This window comes from Sus scrofa, chromosome 1 (assembly GCF_000003025.6).
Source record: "Sus scrofa isolate TJ Tabasco breed Duroc chromosome 1, Sscrofa11.1, whole genome shotgun sequence".
NCBI lineage: Eukaryota > Metazoa > Chordata > Mammalia > Artiodactyla > Suidae > Sus > Sus scrofa.
In genome coordinates this window covers 186,393,051-186,416,421 of record NC_010443.5, presented here as the reverse complement: position 1 = coordinate 186,416,421, position 23,371 = coordinate 186,393,051, and the positions used below count along the sequence as shown (strand labels likewise).

At 34.0% G+C, this 23,371-nt stretch overlaps 1 protein-coding gene across 2 annotated transcripts in view; it reads left to right on the top strand.

The window, feature by feature from the left end:
• The window catches only part of EXOC5 (exocyst complex component 5), a 54,073-nt gene that overhangs the window by 13,785 nt on the left and 16,917 nt on the right, over positions 1-23,371 (top strand). For both annotated transcript variants that reach the window (XR_002347074.1, XM_021102546.1), the window contains exons 4-12: positions 838-1,032; positions 5,800-5,864; positions 8,368-8,396; positions 9,405-9,514; positions 10,027-10,071; positions 10,183-10,323; positions 11,402-11,484; positions 12,467-12,676; positions 14,389-14,536. Coding sequence is in view for 1 of the 2 variants with exons in the window: in XM_021102546.1 (XP_020958205.1) it covers positions 838-1,032; positions 5,800-5,864; positions 8,368-8,396; positions 9,405-9,514; positions 10,027-10,071; positions 10,183-10,323; positions 11,402-11,484; positions 12,467-12,676; positions 14,389-14,536 (1,026 nt within the window). In the remaining variant the exon portion in view is untranslated. The remainder of the gene's footprint in view (positions 1-837; positions 1,033-5,799; positions 5,865-8,367; positions 8,397-9,404; positions 9,515-10,026; positions 10,072-10,182; positions 10,324-11,401; positions 11,485-12,466; positions 12,677-14,388; positions 14,537-23,371) is intronic.

Here is a 23,371-nt window from a genome sequence, read left to right as displayed (position 1 = left end):
AGTTTTTTCATCAATAAAATAGGTTTTTTTTAAGGATTAAATAAGTAAAAATATGTAATATGCTTTTAATAGTGTCCAGCACAGAGCAAATCCTTAGTCAATATTTGCAGCTTTTTCTCTTCAACTTAAGGTTAGAATAAAAAAAAAGTACCAACTAAGTTATCATCAGTTTTGTTATTGACAATTCTAAGGCATTCATTGTACATAATTTTCATCTGCCACAGAACAATCAGTGTCCTCTGGGAAAAAGGGGAGGAATACTCTAGGAAGTAATGTACCTTTGCCTCAGTAGAATAATAATTACAGTCTATCCTGTTTACAAAACTGGACAGGAACCGTTTTACCATATTTGTAATACTAGCATTGCTCTTTAAATATTTAAAATATATGTTAAATACTATATTTTTAATCAGTGTTTGTTACATATTTTTGACTCATTTTAGTATAATAGAAAGCAGGTTGTTCAAGTATCTGGTCCCTTTGATACTTAAATTTGTTTCAGAATCATTATTTAGGACTAAATGGTACTAGGAATTTTGTTAGGATAGCTAGTAAGTTGCCTTGCTGTTTTGTTAATTAACAAATGTATCATGATAAAATATGGATTATTCTAATAAATAAAGGGATAAAAGTATCTAATTTGGTTAGAAAGCTTTTAGATCATGCGGTCCTAATGGATATAAATTGTTTTTCTAGATCATCTCATATATAACATTGTATATTATTTTTAGTTACCTGAGAGAGTAGCCGATGAGATTGGTGGTTTAGTTTTGATATAAATTTATGTATAAACTGGATTCCCTGATTTTATTTTATGCTTCTGCACATTTTTCCTAGGTTGCCTTCCAACATTTCCAAGAACTAGATGAGCACATCAGCTATGTAGCAACCAAGGTCTGTCACCTTGGAGACCAGTTAGAGGGGGTAAACACACCCAGACAACGGGCAGTAGAAGCTCAGAAACTGATGAAATACTTTAATGAGTTTCTAGATGGAGAATTGAAATCTGATGTTTTTACAAATTCTGAAAAGGTGAGCACTGTCAGAAGGATGATAGCAAATTGTAGCGTTAATAAAAATGCCCTGATTATGAACTACAATTACTACTTTCCAGACTTCAAATCACTGAGTAGCCAACTTCAAATCATTCAGTATCCTGAAGGGTATACTTGCCTACAAATTGTCATGAAGTGTTTATATTCAAATTTTCAATTGGATTGCTTGGCATTTTTGTTTATGAAATTATGTATGGTTTGGAAATGCTGAAGTAACTATATTAGTAAGTATTTCTTGGAGAACCCAGGCAACTCAGTGGGTTAAGGATCCAGCATTGTCACTGCTGTGGTATGGGTTTGATCCTTGGCACAGGAACTTCTGCATGCTGTGGGCGTGCCCCACCAAATAAAATAAATGAAATTTTTTAAGAATAAAGTATGGCAAAAATAAAAAACTGGATAAAATAATATTGTCTTAAAATCAAATATGTCACATTAAAATTTACAAAATTTATTTAAAAAATAAGTCTTATAATTAACTTTTAATATTAGCAGAATTTAATAGTCACATTCTGGGTAAGGGGGTAGTCTGACCTAAATCATTGACAGGCTGAAGGCTCTTTCTGTGTAGGGAATTCAGAGCTTCTAGTTTTTATTACTTGAATAAAGATCTCTTACGAAGAATTAAAGCATAGTTTAGACCAAAGAGAATTGAAAAATCTGAATTGTTTATATTAACATTTTTCATACCACTAGTCACTTACTCCTGACCTGAGGGTGCATGGTATTGGCTACTCTACAATATTGGAAGAAGGTTATTTAGTTTTCTTCCCCTCAGGGGAAAAAAATCAAAATGTGTGAAAAAATAGATATTCCTTTTTTTTTTTTTGTCTTTTTTGGGGCCACTCCCGCTGCATATGGAAGTTCCCAGGCCAGGGGTTGAATCGGAGCTGCAGCTGCTGTCCTACACCACAGCCATAGCAATGCAAGATCCGAGCTGTGTCTGCCACCTATACCACAGCTCATAGCAACACCGGATCCTTAAACCACTGAGCAAGACCAGGGATCAAACCTGCATCCTCATGGATTCATTTCTGTTGAGCCATGACGGGAATTCCCAAAAAATAGATATTCTTATCCATGGTACATGCACGTAGTAACATTGCTCACGTATACATTGAATAGTCTTTCAGAATTATTCTGATTTTATTCCATGGGATATCTCAGATAGTGGGATGTTAAAGGCTAAGTATTATTGGAGTTCCATGGTGGCTCAGCATCTTACGGACTCAGTGTTTTCATTGCTGTGGCTTGGATTTGATCCCTGGCCCAGGAGCTTCTGCATGCCATGAGCATGACCAAAAAAAAACAAGACAGAGAAGCAAAAAACACCTAAATATTATTAATGTTCATTTTGAATTAAATGCATTTTTTTTGTGTGTGAGTAGGAACTACATAGGCTTTTATAGAATTTATAATTTTTAGAGATCATCTTTGAAAGAAATGATTACATGTGTAAAGATAATTCCTCTAAAGATAATATTTTAAAGAATGAATTTCACGAAGTATATTCATAGTATAAAGTAGAACTGATAAGACTAACATCAGGAACATTATCATACTTGTAAAACAGCGGCAATATCTAACCTTTATGCATTTATGTGTTTTTATTTATGAAAGTATACACACACATGCACAGGACTTGAACACTGAACTGTTTTTCAGGACACTTTATGGGATGCTTCTATTTTATGTTTTCTAAATATAACTAGACATATTTCTAATGTGTTATATAAGTGTATATTTATACATATTATTAAAATTATTTTATTTTTATAAAATTGTGTATAATTCTGATTTCAGATCTTTAGATCTTCTTACCTTGGATTATACCTGTTGGATTGTATGGTATATTTATGCTTTGCTATAAATGAAATGCAGATATTTTTCTCAGTTTGATTTGGTCTGTTTATTTGATGCGGCTCAAGACAGCCATTTAGAATCTAGAGAAGAATAAACATTTTAAAATTGACTGATTACACTTTTTTTTTTTTTTTTTTTGATCTTTTTGCTATTTCTTGGGCCGCTCCCTCGGCATATGGAGATTCCCAGGCTAGGGGTCTAATCGGAGCCGTAGCCACCAGCCTACACCAGAGCCACAGCAACACAGGATCCGAGCTGCGTCTGCAACCTACACCACAGCTCACAGCAATGCCAGATCGTTAACCCACTGAGCAAGGGCAGGGACCGAACCCGCAACCTCATGGTTCCTAGTCGGATTCGTTAACCACTGCACCACGATGGGAACTCCTGATTACACATATTTTTAACCTGACTTGTATTGCTTGTAATGTTTTGCATAATGAAATTATGTTCTTCACACTTTTCTTTAAACATTTCACTTATCCTCAAGTAATTGTGTAGTTCATGGTGTTACTGTTGTCTCTTAGTTTTTGAGGTTTTGATTAAAAGAAAAAGAAAAAAAAGTAATATCCTTGCTGGTTCATTCGCTTGGTCACTAGCCATCTGTAATTTTTGAGGAGCAAGTATAAACAAACAGTGTTTAAGCTGATTCCTATTTTCTCTCCTTTGCTTTGCTCTCTGCCATATCCCATTTTCTTTCATTTTGTGTGTTCCTTTTTTCTTATACTTTAGTCCTCTTTTCCCAGTTGTCTTGGTTTTCTCTCATGTCCCCCATAAGTTTTGGGTTACTTTTTAAAGCTAATCGTGAATCATTTTTGGCCTATCACACTTAAGGAAGTGTTAAAACCACACTTGGAATGTCATATATGGTACTAGATTGCTACTTACCAGATAAACTTTTGACTGTCTCAGTTTCTGTACTCTGTGCCAACCACCTTCAGTGAAAAGGAAAAATCACTCATATAGGTAGGAAAGTATGTAATTGAATATTGAAAGATTTTTTTTTTTAATCTTTGCTTTTCAGAATCTTCTAATTTTCTTCAATGGAAAAAACTAACAATTTTATGTCCATAATATATATTCCCTCTTACCTCTGTCACAAAGTATGTTAGTTATTTTTCTTAGACTCACAGATTATTGTTCTTCATATAGATAATGCCTGGTGGCCCTGATTGTTTTTAACCTGTTAGCCTGGGTGGTCTCTCACCTTACCCTAACATCAATAGCAGATGTAAGCAAGTTGTTAGATTGTGGTTTTGAAAGCTTCTGTACTTAGAGTATATTTTCACTGGTGGATGACCTTAAGAGCTACTTGAATTGAAACAATTTTTATGAAATAATTACCAGTAGGAATTTCATAAAATCAAGTGTTATTTACTGCTCTACTTTACTACACTAAAGGAAGTTTGCAAACACTAACTTCCATCTCTTAAAAGAATAAGAACAGACTCCTGATGGGAACATAAAACATGTACCAGGCAAGTTCTTTCTGAAGGGGGTATTGGTGAGGAGAAAAGGGTGGACATTGCTAGTACAACTAAATAGCTTGGTGAAAAGTGATACTGCAGTGGTATCTGTGCCTATGTGTGGCAGGGTAAGAGTGATAACTGAAAATGACAGTGACATGATGACTAGGAGAGAAGTGATAACTAAAGCAGAAAGGCTATCTATATTGACTGTTGTTTGGCAACAACAATATTTTTTGGCCTTGCCTTTGTTTTCCATAGTTGGCTTGCTAGACTTCACATGAGTACTCAGAAAGTTCTAAATTAATGTTCTCAGCTCTTCTCCCTTTACGAGAGAGTCTCTTTCCCTTTCTTGTCTTTTCTGTTCTGTTCTTTCAGTGTAAAAGAAAGTGAATGATCATAAAATAAGTTACTGAATATGTGCCAAAATAGAGGTTATATACTTGTTTACAGTTTGTTTTAAAAAGAAACATTATACAGCAGGAATTGGCACAATATTGTAAATCAACTATACTTTAATGAAAAAAGTAAATATCATGTAACTCCTCTATACATTATTGTTAGTATACACAAATATCTGCATTTTAAGAATTTTAGACCCCTTGTCTAAACCCTTTAGTTCCACGACTTGAATAAGTATAAACATTTCTGTATCATATTCCATTCAAGAGACTTAGTATTAAACTTTATCTTTAATAAACAAGGTTTATTTAAAACAAGGTTTATAACTTAATTAATTGACAGGCATTTTATTCACTTAAATATACAGCTGAGTGGTCTGAGTTATTTTCATAAATCTTGTTTATCCTTTCATAAGCCCAGAAGATAATTAATCTTGCTTTCAACAATCAATGATTTGACTTTTTTCAGAGTAAATTTGGTCTGCAGGTTTCTTTGGGAGGGGATTATGGCATTATAAAATCACAAGATTTCAGTACCATAAAGATAAATGTTTATTTTCCTGTTGACTCATTGGTGATACTCCAGATGTATTTCTGTAGCTCAGGAGATTTTACTTATTTATTTATTTATTTTTGTCTTTTGTCTTTTTAGGGCTGCCATATGGCATATGGAAGTTCCCAGGCTAGGGGTCGAATTGGAGCTGTAGCTGCCAGCCTACACCACAACCACAGCAATGCCAGATCCCAGCTGTGCCTGTGACCTACACCACAGCTCACAGAAATGCCAGATCCTTAATCCACTGAGCGAGGCCAGGGATCATACCCACAACCTCATGGTTCCTAGTCGGATTTGTTTCCACTGCAACACAATGGGAACTCCTGTTGTATGTTTTAAAAGAAAATTGTTTGGGTGAGGGTCTGTGGGCATACATAGGAGAATATTGCTGTTCTCAAATATAAAATTTTTTGATATGCATAGTTTTTTTTTTAATTATTGCTTTTATTTTTTAATAGATAAAGGAGGCAGCAGACATCATTCAGAAGTTGCACCTAATCGCCCAGGAGTTACCTTTTGATAGGCAAGTTTTTTCCTCAAGAGCTAATTTGATTATACAGTGTAATTTATAGAATAAAATTATACTTTTTCTATATGATTCTGCTCATTAATTCAACATGAACTTATGAGCACTGCTTTTGTACAAGGTACATATGTAATAGTTGATTGAAAAAATGTGGTCTCTTAACTAAATGTAATGATATATCTTGAAATAATTTTAATCCTTTTTTTTCTTTTGAGAAAAATTGTAGAGAATTTTGAAATTGATTGGCGTGAGATTTTGGCTTTTTAGTTTTTGGACTTTGATGATCAGGGTAGGAGGGGATAGAGAAAGTTTTACGCCGGGGGCTCTTGAGCTGCTTTTTCCTGTTTCTAGATGGACGTTCTTAAGATTTTTGGAGTTTTGGACACCTTTGAAAAGCTGGCAGTAGTTATGAAATTACTTTAAAAAATTCAGATACACAGGCTGTTGTATATGGTTTCATGGAATTTTAGACCCTTTAGCCTATCCGTAGGTTCCTCCTTAGGGACCTCAGGTTAAGAGTTACTGTTTTAAGATGCAAGGCCCTAGGACCATTGCCAAGTTAGGTATATTAATGGTTTCATCCCAAAAGAAACTTCACTGAGAAGGAAATTCTTTCATGTTGTCCTTTAGTTCATGGAATATCATACTCTTCAATAAAATCTTGTAATAATGGTTCTCCCATTTGAATATCTTTAAAAAAAAAGTCTTCCTTTAAAATAGATAATATTTATCTTATTCTTTGGTAATATTTGAAGATCCTTAGGTAGAGGTAGAATGTAAATATATTCCTATATTTAAAGCTTCACCATTATGTCCCAAACACAGAATGAAAGTGAATTCCCTAATCCCAAAATATATCTCATTTTACTGTCAACTTTTTTTTTTTTTTTTTTGCTTTTTGGGGCTGCATCTGCGGCATATGTAGGTTCCCAGGCTAGGGGTCAAATTGGAGTTCAGCCGCCAGCCTATGCCACAGCCACAGCCACAGCCACAGCAATGCCAGATCTGAGCTGCGTCTGTGACCTACACCACAGCTCACAGGAAAGCTGGATCCTTACCCACTGAGCGAGGCTACGGAGCAAATCTGCAGCCTCATGGTTCCTAGTCAGATTCGTTTCTGCTGCACCACGATGGGAACTCCCTACTCTCAACTTTTTATCATCATGAAGATTAGCAGTCATGAGCATCTATCACTTAGCTTTATTAATAATCTCATACTTGCTCAGTAGTGTATGTAAGGTTTTTTTTTTTTTTTTTTTTTTTTTTTGCGTCTTTTAGGGCCGTACCTGCAGCATGTGGAAGTTCAATATGCTAGGGGTTGAATCAGAGCTGCAGCTGCTGGCCTACATACAGCTCACAACAATGCCAGATCCTTAACCCGCTGAGCCACAATGGAAACTCCAAGTAATGATTTTTATTGTCAGCCACAAAACCCCTCTCTTTATTTTATTTTAGAGTTAAACCATTTACTTAAATGGGTAAAATGTGTGGCTCACAATAGGTTCATGATAATTGTTGGCTACATCTACCTCTCACCCCTACAAACACACCGGCATGTACTAATCTTCTATGTCACAGTTACTTCTTTTACAGTTTTGTTCAGCCTCTCTACCAGACCTTACAATTGATTCTGTGTTAATTCAGTATATTCTAATCAAGTTTAATTTTTTTTCACAGAGATCAGTATGGCCTAACATGTACTCTGTGTGTGATCCACTGTGACTTTGTATATCAATTTTGTATAGCTCTCTAAATTACTTACCTTCTTCATTTGTCTTTGGCATCTCTTTTGCCAACCACTCTTCAAATTGATTATATAAAATCTCTTAACATTGATTTTCCTTGTTGTGCATTCCCCCTTGATATTTATGATTTGAAAAAATTTTAGTGTAAGGTAGATATTTTAGTTTCTGAATTTGCAGAGGTTGAATGGTTACTCTGCTAGGCACATCGCAGGGTTCTTTTTATAGTTTTTATTTTATTTTTCTAGTTTTAGGATAACTCATTGTGTATGTTTATTTTATCATTGTTTTATTTCAAGTAACAATAATGGAACTTCATTTGAAAATATCCCAACAGATGAGAAAATAGACAAATACCAAGTGAATTTAAAATGCCAGTGAATATGAGTCAGGATCATAAATTGGTGATTGAGGTTGGCTGGGTTGTTAATGCCATACACAGAACTCTTCCCTCTTTAAAGGGAATTTGTTATTCAGTGTGAATTTCCCTAGTGAGAATCAGATATCCCATCTGCATTGCCCTGAAAAAATTCAGTTTTGTTTTGTGGCATGCTTCTTGCCAGTACTCCTTCACCCCTAGCTTTATCTTTTCCTCCGTCACTTCATTCCCTGCTTTCATTCTTTCTTTTTTATGACAACATTTAGTGTAGAGGGATCCCATATACACACAAACCTAATTTCCTTACTATTAACATCTTATGTTACTATGGTACATTTGTTACAACTAATAAGCCTCATCATTGGTTTTTATCTTTCAGATTTTCAGAAGTTAAATCCAAAATTGCAAGTAAGTGGGGTTATATTTATTTAACTTTTTACACTACTTGTATAAAAGAAAAAAATTAGTAAAAGGGGAGAGTGGGAGCAATGTCATCCTCCCACCCCATTCCTGGGTTTGATTCTTCTTCATTGAAACAACTGTTATCATTGTCTTGGGTATTCTTCCAGAGTATTCTATGGACATACAAGTATAGGAGATAAATCATGTAAGTCTGTATAGAATTTAGTTCTGCAGCCCCAATTTATTTTGAAATAATTGGTGGCGTATTGTACAAATAGCTTGATACCTTATGTTGTTAATTTAACAGTATATCTTGGAGATTGTTTTGTATTCATACATATATTTCTAATGTAGGTTTCTTTTCTTTTTTAAAGCTAAATTTGTATGACCATTTCAGTACCTGTTTAACTCTCTACATGATAATTTGATTCTTGATCTTTAGATCATATTTTAAGCAGATCACTTGAGATTTCTTGAAAAGATACTGTATTTCCAGGCTTCGTGGTAGTAGTAGTCACTCTTTGGGAGGCCATTAAAAGAAGTTCAAAGACCACCTATTTTCCCAAAAGTGTAATGCAATAGTCACAAGAATATAGTGAATCAAATACCATGTGTTGTCTTAAGTATAATTTGAGGTTGAATCTGCCGTTATTTATGGCAAAGGGATCTGAACTCTTAAAATCATAAGAGTTTTGATTATCCTCACCTTTTTTGTAGTTTTAGGTTAAGATTTTACTGATCTCTTGCTATCAGAAGTGACATCCAGAGGGTTTTTCCCCGTCAGTTCTTTTTTACGTAACAGTGGTAAATGGCAGTCAGGCTATAAGAGCTCACCTGTTTTACCTGTAGTTTATTATAGGGATTTAATCCGCTGCCTGTAATCTCAAATGGTTTTTGCACTTCTTCCAAAAGAAAGCTAAATCATTATAGCCGTTATATTTGTAAAGAAACCATATACTCATAAATAAGTTGAACATCCTGTCTCATTGTAGCTGAATGACTTTCTGTTTCTAGGTAAATACCATGATTTAGAATGCCAGCTGATCCAGGAGTTTACCAGTGCTCAAAGAAGGGGTGAAATCTCCAGAATGAGAGAAGTAGCAGCTGTTTTACTTCATTTTAAGGTAAATAGTAAAAATTACAAATGTAGACTAGTCTTTAAGAATGTAGAGGTATGAATTCTATATATTAATAATATATGATTTTCCTCTGTTGTATATCACAAAGTTAATTTTCATTGTTTGGAATAATTTGAATATGCATTTTGTATCTTTCTCCAGAAATTATGTTAAATTCTAGGTATTTAATATTATTTAAGTAGGGATCTTATAGTCAATATTATTAATATTTTATCACCGAATTTTTATATAGTTTGACTTAGAAAGTCATATTTTCTGCACTCTGGGTGTTTATGTATTTTTTTCAGCCAAACATAAAATGAAATAATTCAAAAACAAGAAGGCTTGACCTTAACTATCTGTGGTAATATGGGAACCAAAGAGTAGCTATTACTGTTAGCCATTTATTGGAGCATAGACATAGCTTTATTACATATAATACCTCTTTTATTGAGATTGTTGTTATTATTATTTTAAATGAACCAGAACAGTGATATGTATTCCTTTCTTTTTCATAGGGTTATTCCCATTGTGTTGATGTTTATATAAAGCAGTGCCAGGAGGTAACATAGCCATATACTTTGTTGGACTTTTTAAAAATTTTATGCTAATTTGTGTTTTAAAAAATATTTTAAAATTATATATTCATTATGTAAAATTCCTCTGCTGTATAGGGTGCTTACTTGAGAAATGATATATTTGAAGATGCAGCAATACTGTGTCAACGGGTGAACAAACAAGTTGGCGATATCTTTAGTAATCCAGAAACTGTATTGGCTAAACTTATTCAAAATGTATTTGAAATCAAATTACAGGTAATTTTAAACAATGACTAAGTAGTTCTTAAGGCAGTATGGGTTTCTTGGTATTTTTTAACTGAGTTTCCTTAAATTTAGGACTAGTAATCCACTTATTCATTATAGGGAAAAGGAATGACACTGCCATGCTTTAAAAAAAATGTTTTGTTGTTCACCAGGAAAAAGGTGGTAGTCATTGTATCATTGGAGCATGTGTTTGAAATTTGTATATCAGTAGTAGTAGTAGTAATAGACTGAGGTAGAGTAGCTTCAGATTTTTTTACTTACTGGGTTCTCATCTTTTTTCTGGCCACTCCTGTGGCATGCATAAGTTCTCAGGCCAGGGATTGACTCACATCACAGCAGTAACACCACTGGGTCCTTAACTGCCAGGCCACCAGGGAATTCCATTTGGTTCTTATCTTGATCAGCAGATGGCATTTTTGAAATTAAATAGGAATTACAAGCTCAATTTTAATAATATGATACTTACGTGAAAAATGCAGGGACTCATGACCTTCACTTCTTTAGCTCTGTACTTTTGTAAACTATATTTACCAATGGATTGAACATCATTAAATAAATATTGTTTTTAAAACACAATTCAGGACTTTTAATAGCCTTTAATATGTATTGTGATTCTCTACAAATGGAAATGTAATGTACAGCATTTTCCAGTTTTAAAGTAATGCCTATTAGTGTCTCAAGGGATACCAGTGTTGCTCAGACAGCAGTTTGGGAAATGCTGCTTTAAGGAATTGACCATACTGGTATAGCTTCAGGTTTTGGTTTTTGGGGATTTTTTTTTATTCCCCCAAGGTACTTCATGAGGCAAGTTGGCCAGTTTCAAAAGACACCATATTTGAGATTCTTACTGCTTGTTCCCAACAGTGATATAAATGTACAAGCAAGTAGGAGAAGCAGTAAAAGTTTAAAACCTATTTTCTTATTTTTTATATTGGTCTCTTTTCTGTGCATTTCCTTTTCCATTGGATTTTAAGTCAGAGCAGTTCAAGAATGTGGAGTAATTATAGAGAAAAAAATATTGACTGTAATTTAATATTTATGTAATTGACTGAATATTGACCTTTTTTAGAGCTTTGTGAAAGACCAGTTAGAAGAATGTAGGAAGTCTGATGCAGAGCAGTACCTCAAAAATCTCTATGATTTATATACAAGGTATGTTTTTTAATTAGAAAATAATATTTCACATTTTCTTTTTTTTCCAAACATAGGGAAGTATTCAGTTATTTTTGAAAAACAGTTTGTTGGATAGCAGTATCTTTTAGCATTGAATACTTGGCTGAAGACTAGTATTGTACAAGAGCAATATTCGTAGTATGTTGACTTAAGGAATTAGATATTATGCTTTATATTAATGTACTTTAATAAATATAAAGCCTTGTTTACACTAAGACTTAAGCATTTTGTTTTTGATTTTAATTGTAAGCTAGTTCACTCTTTCTTTGAGAACTAGTATAATTACATTTATTTGCAGTTAAAAACTTTAGAAATTGAGGAAAGGAATGACACATTCTTGTCAATTGACAATTTCATACTTAAGTCTGATGTGAGAATTTGTCTTTGCTTTGGTAAATAACAGTGTTATACTTTGTAGAAGCTTCATGAGGAATTTTTTTCCAGCTCTATAGAATGTTCTTCAGTGTCATCATTTTGAGAGGAGGGTTTTCAAAAGTAACTGTAACAGGAACTCCATCTCATCAGCAGCATTGTTCTGAGCCTATCTCCGACAATAAACAGAATATTAGAGGAAAGTCCAAAGATAGAGACAGAATAGAATAAACAGAGGGTAGACCTTTCTGTATTTTGACTTGGATACCATGTCATGAATGGTATACTTGAAGCCATTCTGCCTCTGTTGCCATTTCTAGGCTGGTGGTTGCCTCAGTTTCCTCTCCTAAGTCATCTCTAGGAGTTCACAGCAGTTTTCAAAACCATAGTATTGTTTGTAATGTTCATTCTACTTAATATTTAACCCTAAATATTGCTCTCTGAATCCTAAGTAACTGCCCAAGGTTTAAGAAATTGTTGTTTAACAGAAGTTATTAAAAACTCACATTGTTAAAATATGTATTTCTTGATATTGTTACTATACCTAAAATATACATTAATCTTTCCCCCCCACCTTTTCCATGAAAAGAACCACAAATCTTTCCAGCAAGTTGATGGAGTTTAACTTAGGTACTGATAAACAGACTTTCTTGTCTAAGCTTATCAAGTCCATTTTCATTTCCTATTTGGAGAATTATATTGAAGTAGAGACTGGATATTTGAAAAGCAGAAGTGCTATGATCCTACAGCGCTATTATGATTCAAAAAACCATCAAAAGAGATCCATTGGCACAGGAGGGTAAGTGTTTTTGTTAAATGTTATAGTTAAAACTAAAGATATTAAAAAATTCATTATATTTGGACAGAAATTAATATCGATGAAATATCGATGGTCATTAGAAATTTCTATTAAGAATTTTTTCGATTCAGTTCATGCTTACACCATTCATTAAATCCTCTCTCTTGAGCCAGGTGTTAAAGTGTTCTAACATAACATGATTAAAATGTAAAGCAGAATACAGATACATAAAGAGTTCCTCCCTCCCTTCCGTCTTTCTTTTCCTTCCTTTTTTCAGACAGAGTAGTTATTAACTAGGAAGCACATCATTTTATTGATGTTGCAGGTGTGGGTTTGTTTTTTTTTTTTGCTTCTTAGGGCCACACCTGTGGCATATAGAAGTTCCAAGGCTAGGGGTTGAATCAGAAATGCAGCTGCCAGCCTATGCCACAGCCATAGCAACATGGGATCCAAGCCGCATCTGTGACTACACCACAGCTCACAGCAACACCGGATCCTTAACCCACTGAGCGAGGCCAGGGATTAAACCTGCGTCATCATGGATATTAGTTGGGTTTGTTTCCACTGTGCCACAGCAGGAACTCCCACAGGTGTGGTGTTAAAAACCCCCCAAAAAAGTTCTACAAATAATTCAGTTTTAGCATTTTAATGACTTGACATAAAATTGTTTAATTAATACATTAAAATCTTCATTTACATACTAGAAGAAAATGATTTGCTATTAAGAATTGGTGGTGACTCAGGTATTTAAATCTCAGTAATCTGGAATTTAGTTGATTCTGGGCTGAAGCCAAATGATTCTGTGGAGCTGTATAATAAGAATTGACAGTTCACATAATGCATACCCAAATCAGTTTCTTGTTTCCCAGTTTGTCATATATTAAATAATGATTATGGAGAGATGATGATTAGGAATAAGAGGTGACATCTGATGATGATTAGGAATAAGTATGGAAAGTAAAACAGAAAAACTATAGGACAGTAATAAGAATTTGTTTAAAAAATTAGTTCATAGTCCGGAGCTATATTTTCTAGGAACAAAAAGGATTCTAACCTAAAGATACCACCATAAGAGTTTCCTTGTGGTGCAACAGTTTAGGGATCCGACATTGTCACTGCAGTGACTCAGATCACTGCTGTGGCATGGGTTTGAACCTGACCTGGGAACTTCCGCATGTCGTGGGTGCAGCCAAAAAGTAAATTGGTTAAAGATACCACCATATAATAAATGTTCTTAATGACCCTTCATCATTGAGAAAAGCTAAATTATGTAGAATGTATCTTGTTTGATAATGAGAAATGCATGTGTATTTAAATGGCAGGTATATTTTAAAAGCTTTAAAATTTTAAAGTTTGTTTTAAGCAGGACCATTTAGTTATCAGAATAGTAACTTACTCGGAAAAGCCCGCTTACTAAGGAAACCAAACAAAGAGCTTTGGCTGTTGAGTCAGAATTACAGAGCTGAAAGAGACTGTAGAGATCATAACTCCAAATCTACTCCTTTTTTCAGATGAAAGTCTTCTGTTTAGAGATTAATGTTTGTTTCACTATAGAGAACCTACTTATTGAAATTAGAACTCATAGGTATCCTGGCTATTCATTCATTTTTCCTTCTTTTTTTTAGTTCATGTATACTAAACTTGGGAGTACTTGAAATTGAAATCTATGTATTATAAAGTGTTCTTTTTCATTTGTTGGTATGATGCACTAGTATTCAAGATTTGAAAGAGAGAATTAGACAACGTACCAACTTACCACTGGGGCCAAGTATCGATACTCATGGGGAGACTTTCCTATCTCAAGAAGTGGTGGTTAATCTTTTACAAGAAACCAAACAAGCCTTTGAAAGATGTCATAGGGTAAGAGTAATGGTAAAATTGTAACTGTAAATCAGTTTTATTTATATATAGTTGTGTATTTTAATTTTTGCCTTCTTTATACTAAGATGTAACTCTGCTCTCTGGTTAGGAACAATTATTTATTGTAATAAAATAAAATTTTTGTTTTGGAGAACAGAATTAGTTTTAACTTACTTAGAAGTATATTACAAGTTATAAAAAATGTATTATTTTAAAGTTGAGCAAATCAAATTTTCTTTTTTTGAGATATTAAATCAAGATATGAAGGGGGAGAGATTAGACCTATCTCATAAAGAAATAGAGCATTAGGGAGAAAAGGATGTTTTAAGAACACAGATATCAAAGGAGATGGAAAAATTGACTCCATTAAAATTTAGAGTTTCTTCGCCAAACACACTTTAACAAAGTAAACAGGTAAGTCACAGCCTACCAGAAGGTGTTTATAACCAATATTACTAGCAGAAGATTTTTGAGACAGATAATAGTGACTAATAATTATAGACCACATACTATGTTCCAGACACTCTTCTAAGCATTTTAGTATGTATTAACTCATTTAATCATTGTAGCAAACCTATGAGGTTGTTATTCTTATTTTACAGAGGAAAATACTGGGATGCATCCTTTTAAGTATGGAATTGAGAGTTGAGGCAGTCTTAATTTTTATATGTATTGATGTATATGGTGTATATATTTATATTGATGGATAATAAATCAATGTAGTTATACATATAATTAAATAGAAAACAAATCAAAGACTATACAAATGCAGAAAATGTAAATTATCAGAAGATAATCAGTCTATTAAGGAAATGAAACTTTTTTTTTTACTTTTTTTTTTTTTTAAGGGCCACACCCACAGCATATGGAGCTATAGCCACTGGCCTACTCTAAAGCCACAGCAAGGCCAGATCCGACCCACATCTGTGACCCACACCACAGCTCATGGCAATGCCAGATCCTTAACCCACTGAGTGAGGTCAGGGATTGAACCTGGGTCCTCATGGATAGTAGTCAGATTTTTGTTTTTGCTGAGCCATGATGGGAACTCTGGGTAATGAAACTTAAAATAGGAAAATACTATGTCATTCTCATTAGGTTGGCAAAAATTAAGAGGCCTGTTGATTCTAAGTATTGGTAAGGATTGACACAATAGAAATTCTCATACATTGCCGATGGAAGTAAAAATTGGCATGCTTTGGAGAGTAATTTGTTAATTCCTTAGAGAAACTCATAGGTGCACATGACATATCAAACATGGAAAGCAACGTTGTTTGTCATGGTGAAAAATTAGAAGCAAACTGTGCCTTATAGAGAATTGACAAACTGAAGTTGTTCATACAGTAGAAAACTATACACCAACATGTATCAGCATGAGTAAATTTCAAATGTTGAATGAGAAGATTAAGATGGGGAAAAGATATGTTCAGTATACCACAATATAAAGTTTTAAAAAGTAAAACAAGGAGTTTCCTTATAGTGTTAACTATCTGGCATTGTCACTGCAGTGGCCTGGGTCACTTTTGTGGTGTGGGTTTGACCCCTGGCCCAGAAACTTCCACATGCTGCTGGTGTGACCAAAAATAAAATAAAATAATAAAAGGTGAAACAGTGTGTTGTTTAGGGGTATACATGAGCATGGGTGTGATAAACAACTTCAGAGTAGTGGCATAGTAGGTTAAGGATCTGGTGTTGTCTCTACTATGGCTTGGTGCCATAGGTTTGGTCCCTAGCCTGGATGCTTTGGATGGGCCTGGAAAAAAAGACATGGGGAGAGTAATGAGATGGGAGGTTGAAATGTAGGCAACAACTCTTTGTATACCATACTTAGAAACTTGAACTTGACCTTATAGATGATGATGGAAGCTTAAAGGATATTAAAAAGATTAGGTTTTTTTCCTTTCTTTTTCAAAACTTAGTAACTTTGAGATACAGTTTGACAATCATTAAACTGCATATATTTAAACTATACAGTTTGATAACTTTGGTAAATTATGTGTACATTTGTGAAGCTATAAATGCACTCGAGATCAGATCTATCACCCCAAAAATTTCCTTTTGCCCTTTTAAAATCTTCCTGCCCCCTCCCACTGGGTCTGTCCTCAGGCAACTACTGATCTGTTCACTGTAGATTAATTTTGAAAAAGAAGGGGGATACTTCAGGACTGAGTATTCAAAGCTAAATAGGATGTTTACAAGAAATTGATTGTTTTTCTAGAATTTTTAATAAATGGGATTAAAATATCCATAATTTACACATGTGTTTCTAGATTCTTTAACTCAGCATTATTATTTTGAGATTCATTCATGTTGTGTGTATTAATTAGTATTTTTTTATTGCTGATTTCTACTTAATTTTGTGAATGTACCACAATTTGTGTATTCATTTACCTATTGATAGCAGTTTAGATTAGCTCTAGTGTTGTTACAAATGAAGTTGTTATGAACATTCATATATATATCTTTATGCAAACATACTGTCATTTCTCATGAGTAGCAATATGATGTCATATTATTATTCTTTTATGAAACTGCCAAACTGTTTTCCAAAGTTGTTTCATTTAACATTCCACCAGCAGTGTGTTAGAGTTCTGTTTGTTCCACATGATTTCCAGCATTTGGTATCATTAGTCTTTTTAGTTTTAGACAGTCCAATAGAGTGTGTAATGATACCTTATTATGGTTTTAGTTTGCATTTTCCTAGTGACTGAAGATGAGCATCTTTTCATACACTTATTCACTATCCATATATATTATCTGCGCTATTTTGTGTGCATTTTAAAAATAGGGTTGTTTTCTTATTTTTTGATAGTTGCATATCTAGTTAAAATTCATTTATCAGATGTGTCATTTGCAAATGTTTTCTTCCCGTCTGTGACTTGTCTTCTTATCTAAAGAGTATTCTAAGAATAGAAGTTCTTAATTTTGATGATATCCAATTTAATACTTTTCTATTATGGGTGGTATTTTTGGTATCATATGTAAGGAATTTTTGTCTAACTTAAAGTCACGAAGATGTCCTGTTTTATTTTCTTTCTTTTCTTTTGTTTCCTTTGTTTTCTTTCTTTAAAAAAATTGAAAATTTTTTTTTTTTTTTTTAGTTTTGAGGAGTTCCCTTTGTAGCTCAGTGGGTTAAGAACCTGGCTAGTATCCATGAGGATGCAGGTTCAATCCCTGACCTCACTCAGTGGCTTAAGAATCCGGTGTTGCTGCGGACTGTGGCATAGGTCACAGATGCGGCTTGGATCCAGTGTGGCTGTGGCTGTGGCATAGGCCAGCAGTTATAGCTCTGATTCAACCCCTAGCTGTGGGTATGGCCCTAAAGAAGAAAAAAAAATTTTTTTTTACAGTTTCAAAAGAGTTCTTTCCATTTACAGTTATTATAAAATATTGGCTTTTACCCCCATGTTGTAAAATGCATCCTTGAGCTGATCTTATAGGAAGTTTACTCCACTCATATATTGCCCCTCCCCACCCTGTAACCGCTAGTTTGTTCCCTATATCCGTGAGAGTCTCCTCCTTTTTTGTTATAGTCACTAGTTATATTCACTAGTTTGTTGCGTTATTTATTTATTTAATTAATTAATTTTTTGTTTTTTATGGCCACATTCATGGCATATGGAAGTTCCCAGGCTAGGGGTCCAATCTGGCAATGCCAGATCTGAACCACATCTATAACCAACACCACAGCTCATGGCATCACCAGATCTTTAACACAGTCAGTGGGGTCAGGGATCAAACCTGCCTTCTCATGGATACTAGTTGGGTTTATTAACTGCTGAACCACAATGAGAACGCCTGTTATATTTTTTAGATTTCACATATAAGTGATATATAATATTTGTCTTTCTCTGTCTGACTTATTTCACTTAGCATAATTCCCTCCAAATCCATCCATGTTGTTGTAGATCTCAAAATTTTATTCTTTTTATGGCTGAGTAGTATTCCATTATATGTTTGTGTGTGTATGTCCATTCATCTGTTGATGGACACTTTGGTTGTTTCCCTATTTTGGCAGTTATAAATAATGCTACTATCATGGATGCAACTAAAGATTATCATACTAAGTGAAGTAAGTCAGAAATTGAAGGACAGGAGTTCCTGTCATGGCTCATTGGAAACAAGTCTGACTAGCATCCATGAGGATGCAGGTTCGATCCCTGGCCTCGCTCAGTGGGTTAAGGATCTGGCATTGCTGTGAGCTGTGGTGTAGGTCGCAGACATGGCTCAAATTTGGTGTTGCTGTGCCTGGCAGCTACAGTTCCAGTTTGACCCCTAGCCTAGGAACCTCCATATGCCAAGGACATTCTAAAAAAAAAAAGAAAAGAAATGAAGGACAAATTCCATATGCTATCCCTTTTATGTGGAATCTAAAATATGGCACAAATGAACCTATCTACAAAAGAGAAACAGACTCACAGACATAGAGAACAGGCTTGTGGTTGCCAGTGGGGAAGGTTGTAGGGAAGGGATAGATTGGCAGCTTGGAATTAACAGATGCAAACTATTGTATATAGGATGGATAAATAAAAAAGTCCTACTATATAACACAGGGAACTCTATTCAATCTCCTGGGGTAGACCATGATGGAAAATAATATTTTTTAAAAAAGAATATAAGTGTATATATGATTGGGTCACTTTGCTTTATAGCAGAAAATGGCACAACATTGTAAATCAACTGTACTTTAAAAAAATAATGCTGCTGTGACCATTGGGCACATGTATATTTTTGAGCTAGTGCTTTAGTTTTTGTCAGATGTATACCCAGGACTGGAATTTCTAGATCATATGGTAGTTCTAGTTTTAGTTTTTTGAGGATCCACTATACTGTGTTCTATGGTGGCTGCACCAATTTACCTTCTTACTGACATTGTACTTGGGTTCCCCTTTCTTCACATCTTTGCCACCTTTTGTTGTTTGTAGATTTTTGTGATAATAGCCGTTCTGTATGAGGTGTGAGGTGAGATCTCATTGTGGTTTTGATTTGCATTTCTCTGATGATTAGTCAGTGTTGAACATCTTTTCGTCTGCATGTTGGCCAACTGTCTCCTTTGGAGAAATGTTCAGATTTTCTGTCCGTTTTTTAATCGGGTTTTTATTTTATTGAGTTGTATGAGTTTTTTTTATATATTTTGGATATTAACCTCTTATCTGGCATATCATTTGCAAATACCTTTTTCCATTCAGCATGTTGGCTTTTTGTTGATGGTTTCCTTCAGTGTGCAGAAGCTTTTTTTTTTTTTTTTTGGTCTTTTTAGGGTATCCATGGCATGTGGAAGTTCCCAGGCTAGGGGTCAAATCAGAGCTGCAGCTGCTGGCCTACACCACAGCCACAGCAATGCTGGATCACAGCCGCATCTGTGACTTACACTGCAGCTCATGACAATGCCAAATCCTTAATCCACTGAGTGAGGCCAGGGATCGAACCTATACCCTCATGGATACTAGTTGGATTCTTAACCCGCTGAGCCACAATGGGAACTCTATGTTCAAAAGCTTTTAAGTTTGATTAGGTCCTATTTGTTTATTTTTGATTTTGTTTTCCTTGCCTGAGGAGACAAATCCAAAAAAATATTGCTAAGACCAATGTCAAAGAGTATACTGCCTATGTGTTCTTCTAGGAGTTTAATGCTTCACTGTTTTGAATCATGAAACTATAAATCTTGAAATCAGGTCGTGTAGGTCCTCTAACATTTCCATTGAAAGCATTTTTATGTAAGTCTTTTTTTTTTCTTTAAAATATGTTTTTATTAAAGTACAGTTGATTTACAATGTTATGTCAGTTTCTACTGTACAACAAAGTGACCCCGTCGAGCATATACATACATACATATCATTCTTTTTCTCATACTATCTTCCATCATGGTCTGTCCCAAGAGACTGGATATAGTTCCTTGTGCTGTGCAGCAGGATCTCATTGCTAATCCATTTTAAATGAAATAGTTTGCATCTATCAATCCCAAACTCCCTGCCTATCCCATTCCTTCTCCCTCCCCCTGTAAGTCTTATAATGATTATGTTTTTCTGTTTCAAGGGGGGAGTTTGGAATTTTGACTGGGATACATTGAATCTATATTTCTGTTTGTGGAGAATCAGTATCTTAGCAATACCAAATTATCAAATACAATCGATTTTCCTATGTTGATTTTGTACCTGCAAGCTACCTAAACTCATTTATTGTAATAGCTTTTTTTGTAGATTCTACAGGATTTTCTGTATAGAATATCATGTTGTCTGCCAGTAAAATCAACTTTACTTATTCCTCTCCATATAGATGCCTGTTGTTTTTTTCTCTTGCCTTACTTATTGCATTGTCAGAATCTCCAATACAAAGTTGAATAAAAGTGGCGAGAGCATGTAACACTTTACATTATTTTTAAGAGTAAAGTATTCAGTCAGTCTTTCATAATGAAGTCTTATGCTGACTGCAAGTTTTTCATAGATGTTCTTTATCAGATTGAGGATATTCTTTTATTCCTAGTTTTCTGAGTGTTTTTTATAAGGATTAGATGTTAGATTCTGTCAAATACTTTTTTAACAGTTCTGTTAATGTGTGAATTACATTGATCAGTTTCTAAAGTTAACCTTCTGTTCCTTTGATAAACCTCACTTTGTCACGTTTTATCCTCTCTATATATTACTGGATTAGGTTTGCCAAACTTTTGTTAAGAATTTCTGTGTTCATGTTCTTTAGGAATATTGACTTTACATATTAAATGAGCTTTGATAGTTTGTGTCTTAAAATTTGTATATTTCACATGAGTTGTTGAATTTATTGGGATTAAGTTGTTCATGGTATTGACTTATCCCTCTTTTATGGTCAGTTGATTTTTTTAAGTGTGTGTGTATGTTTTAATTGAAATATAGTTGGTTTACAGTGCTGTGTTTCTGGTACACACTAAAGCGATTTAGTTATATATATATTTTTTTATTATAGGTTATTACAAGATAAATATAGTTCCCTGGGCTATATAGTAGGACCTTATCATTTATCTATATTATGTATGGTAGCTTATCTTTTTAATATCTGTACAATCTATTGTGATGCCTCATATTTGTTCTTGATATTGATAATTTGGTTCTTTTTTTGTGATTATTCTGGCTAGAGGTTTGTCAGTTTTGTTGATTTTCCTAGAGAATTCTCTTTTAGTATCATGGATTTTTCTGTTTTGTTTCTCATTGCTTTCCAGTCTTTATTATTTCTTCTTCTTCTATTTACTTGGGTTTCATTTGCCCTTCTTTTTCTAGCTTTTTTAGGGTGGAAGCTGAGTTCATTGATTAGAGACTTTTCATATTTTCTAATATAGGCATTTAGTCTTATAAATTTTGCTTTAAGGGACGGTTTTAGCTACATTCTACAAATTTTAATTTGTTGTGTTCATTTTCGTTCAGTTTAAAATATCTTTCAATTTCCCTTTTGATTTGTTTTGGCCCATGAGTGGCTTAGAAGTATGTTATTTCATTTCTTGGTATTAGGGGATTTTTAGATATCTTTATGCTATTGACTCAAATTTGATTCTTTTGTGTTTAGAGGGCACATACTTTGTGTGATATGAACCAATTTTAAATTTATTGAGACTTGTTTTTTAGCCCAGAATATGATCCATCTTGGTAAATGTTATGTGAATACTTAAAGAGAATGTATATCTTAATGTTTTCAGAAAGCATTATAAATGTCAGGTCCAGTTGATTGACATTATGTTTATGTCTTCTACATCCTCACTAGTTTTCAGTCTACCTCTTCCATCAGTTATACATGAACTTATGAATGTAAAGAGGAGCAATGTTAAACATTTAATTTATTTTTTTGTGACTTATTAAGGACATCTGTTAAGCATCAGTGAGAAAAGAAGGGAGGTGAGGGTGGTGATAGAGATACTGATGAGAGTAAAGGTTGGGGTGGTATTATGAAGACCAAGAAGGGAATTGAGTGATACCAAATTAGTGTTTATAATCAGTGGAGATTTAGGGGATTTAAAGTGGGTTATGCACTTCAGCTCCCAGCTGTATATATCAGACAGCAAGCCTTACTCTGAGAGGGTATATGAATAGAAACTACAAATATGCAATAATCAATTGATAACATAGGAAGCAACTATAAGAAGTTGAGAGATAATTTTCTTTTTCTTTTAAAAAGGGATTTAATTTTCTCAGCATTACTACTGATAATTCTTTTACTGAGTAGTTAATCAGCAACATCAACATCACTATAAACATCTATTACTGTGGACTTACTACATAGCAAACACTATGCTAAAAATACCTGACATGAATTTTCATACTTTATTTTCACTTCAAGTCTAGGATGTAAATGCTATTATTCCTACATTACAGATGAAGAAATTGAGACTTGGTGGGGTTAAGTAACTTCTCAAAGATTCACTCAACTAGTTGGTGATGAAGGTGGGATTTGAGCCTGTCATATTTTATAGTGTATCTGTTACTGATTTCTCATCCCCACCCTCCAATAAAATAAAGAATCCTTTTTGTTCTGAGTTTTGCTAGAATAGCTTTTGTTCAGTTAGTGGCCCTCAAACTTCTTTGACCATGACTCATAATAATAAAGGCAATTCACAATGCAGTTGAATATGCATTTATTATATGTATTTATATATGTTTGTATGTGTACATTTCATTAAAGTATATTTGGCTTTAATGTGACATTAGACTGTTTTTTCTTGGTTCTCTCTCCGCTTCTATTTTCTTGTCACAGTCCACCAATGGTTTGTGATCCAGATCCAAAAAACATTGATTTAGTCTAATCCAGGAAAGTTGTAGATAGGTTTGGAGCATTGTAACTATATGTATATAAGAGAGTCATTTTTGATGGAGA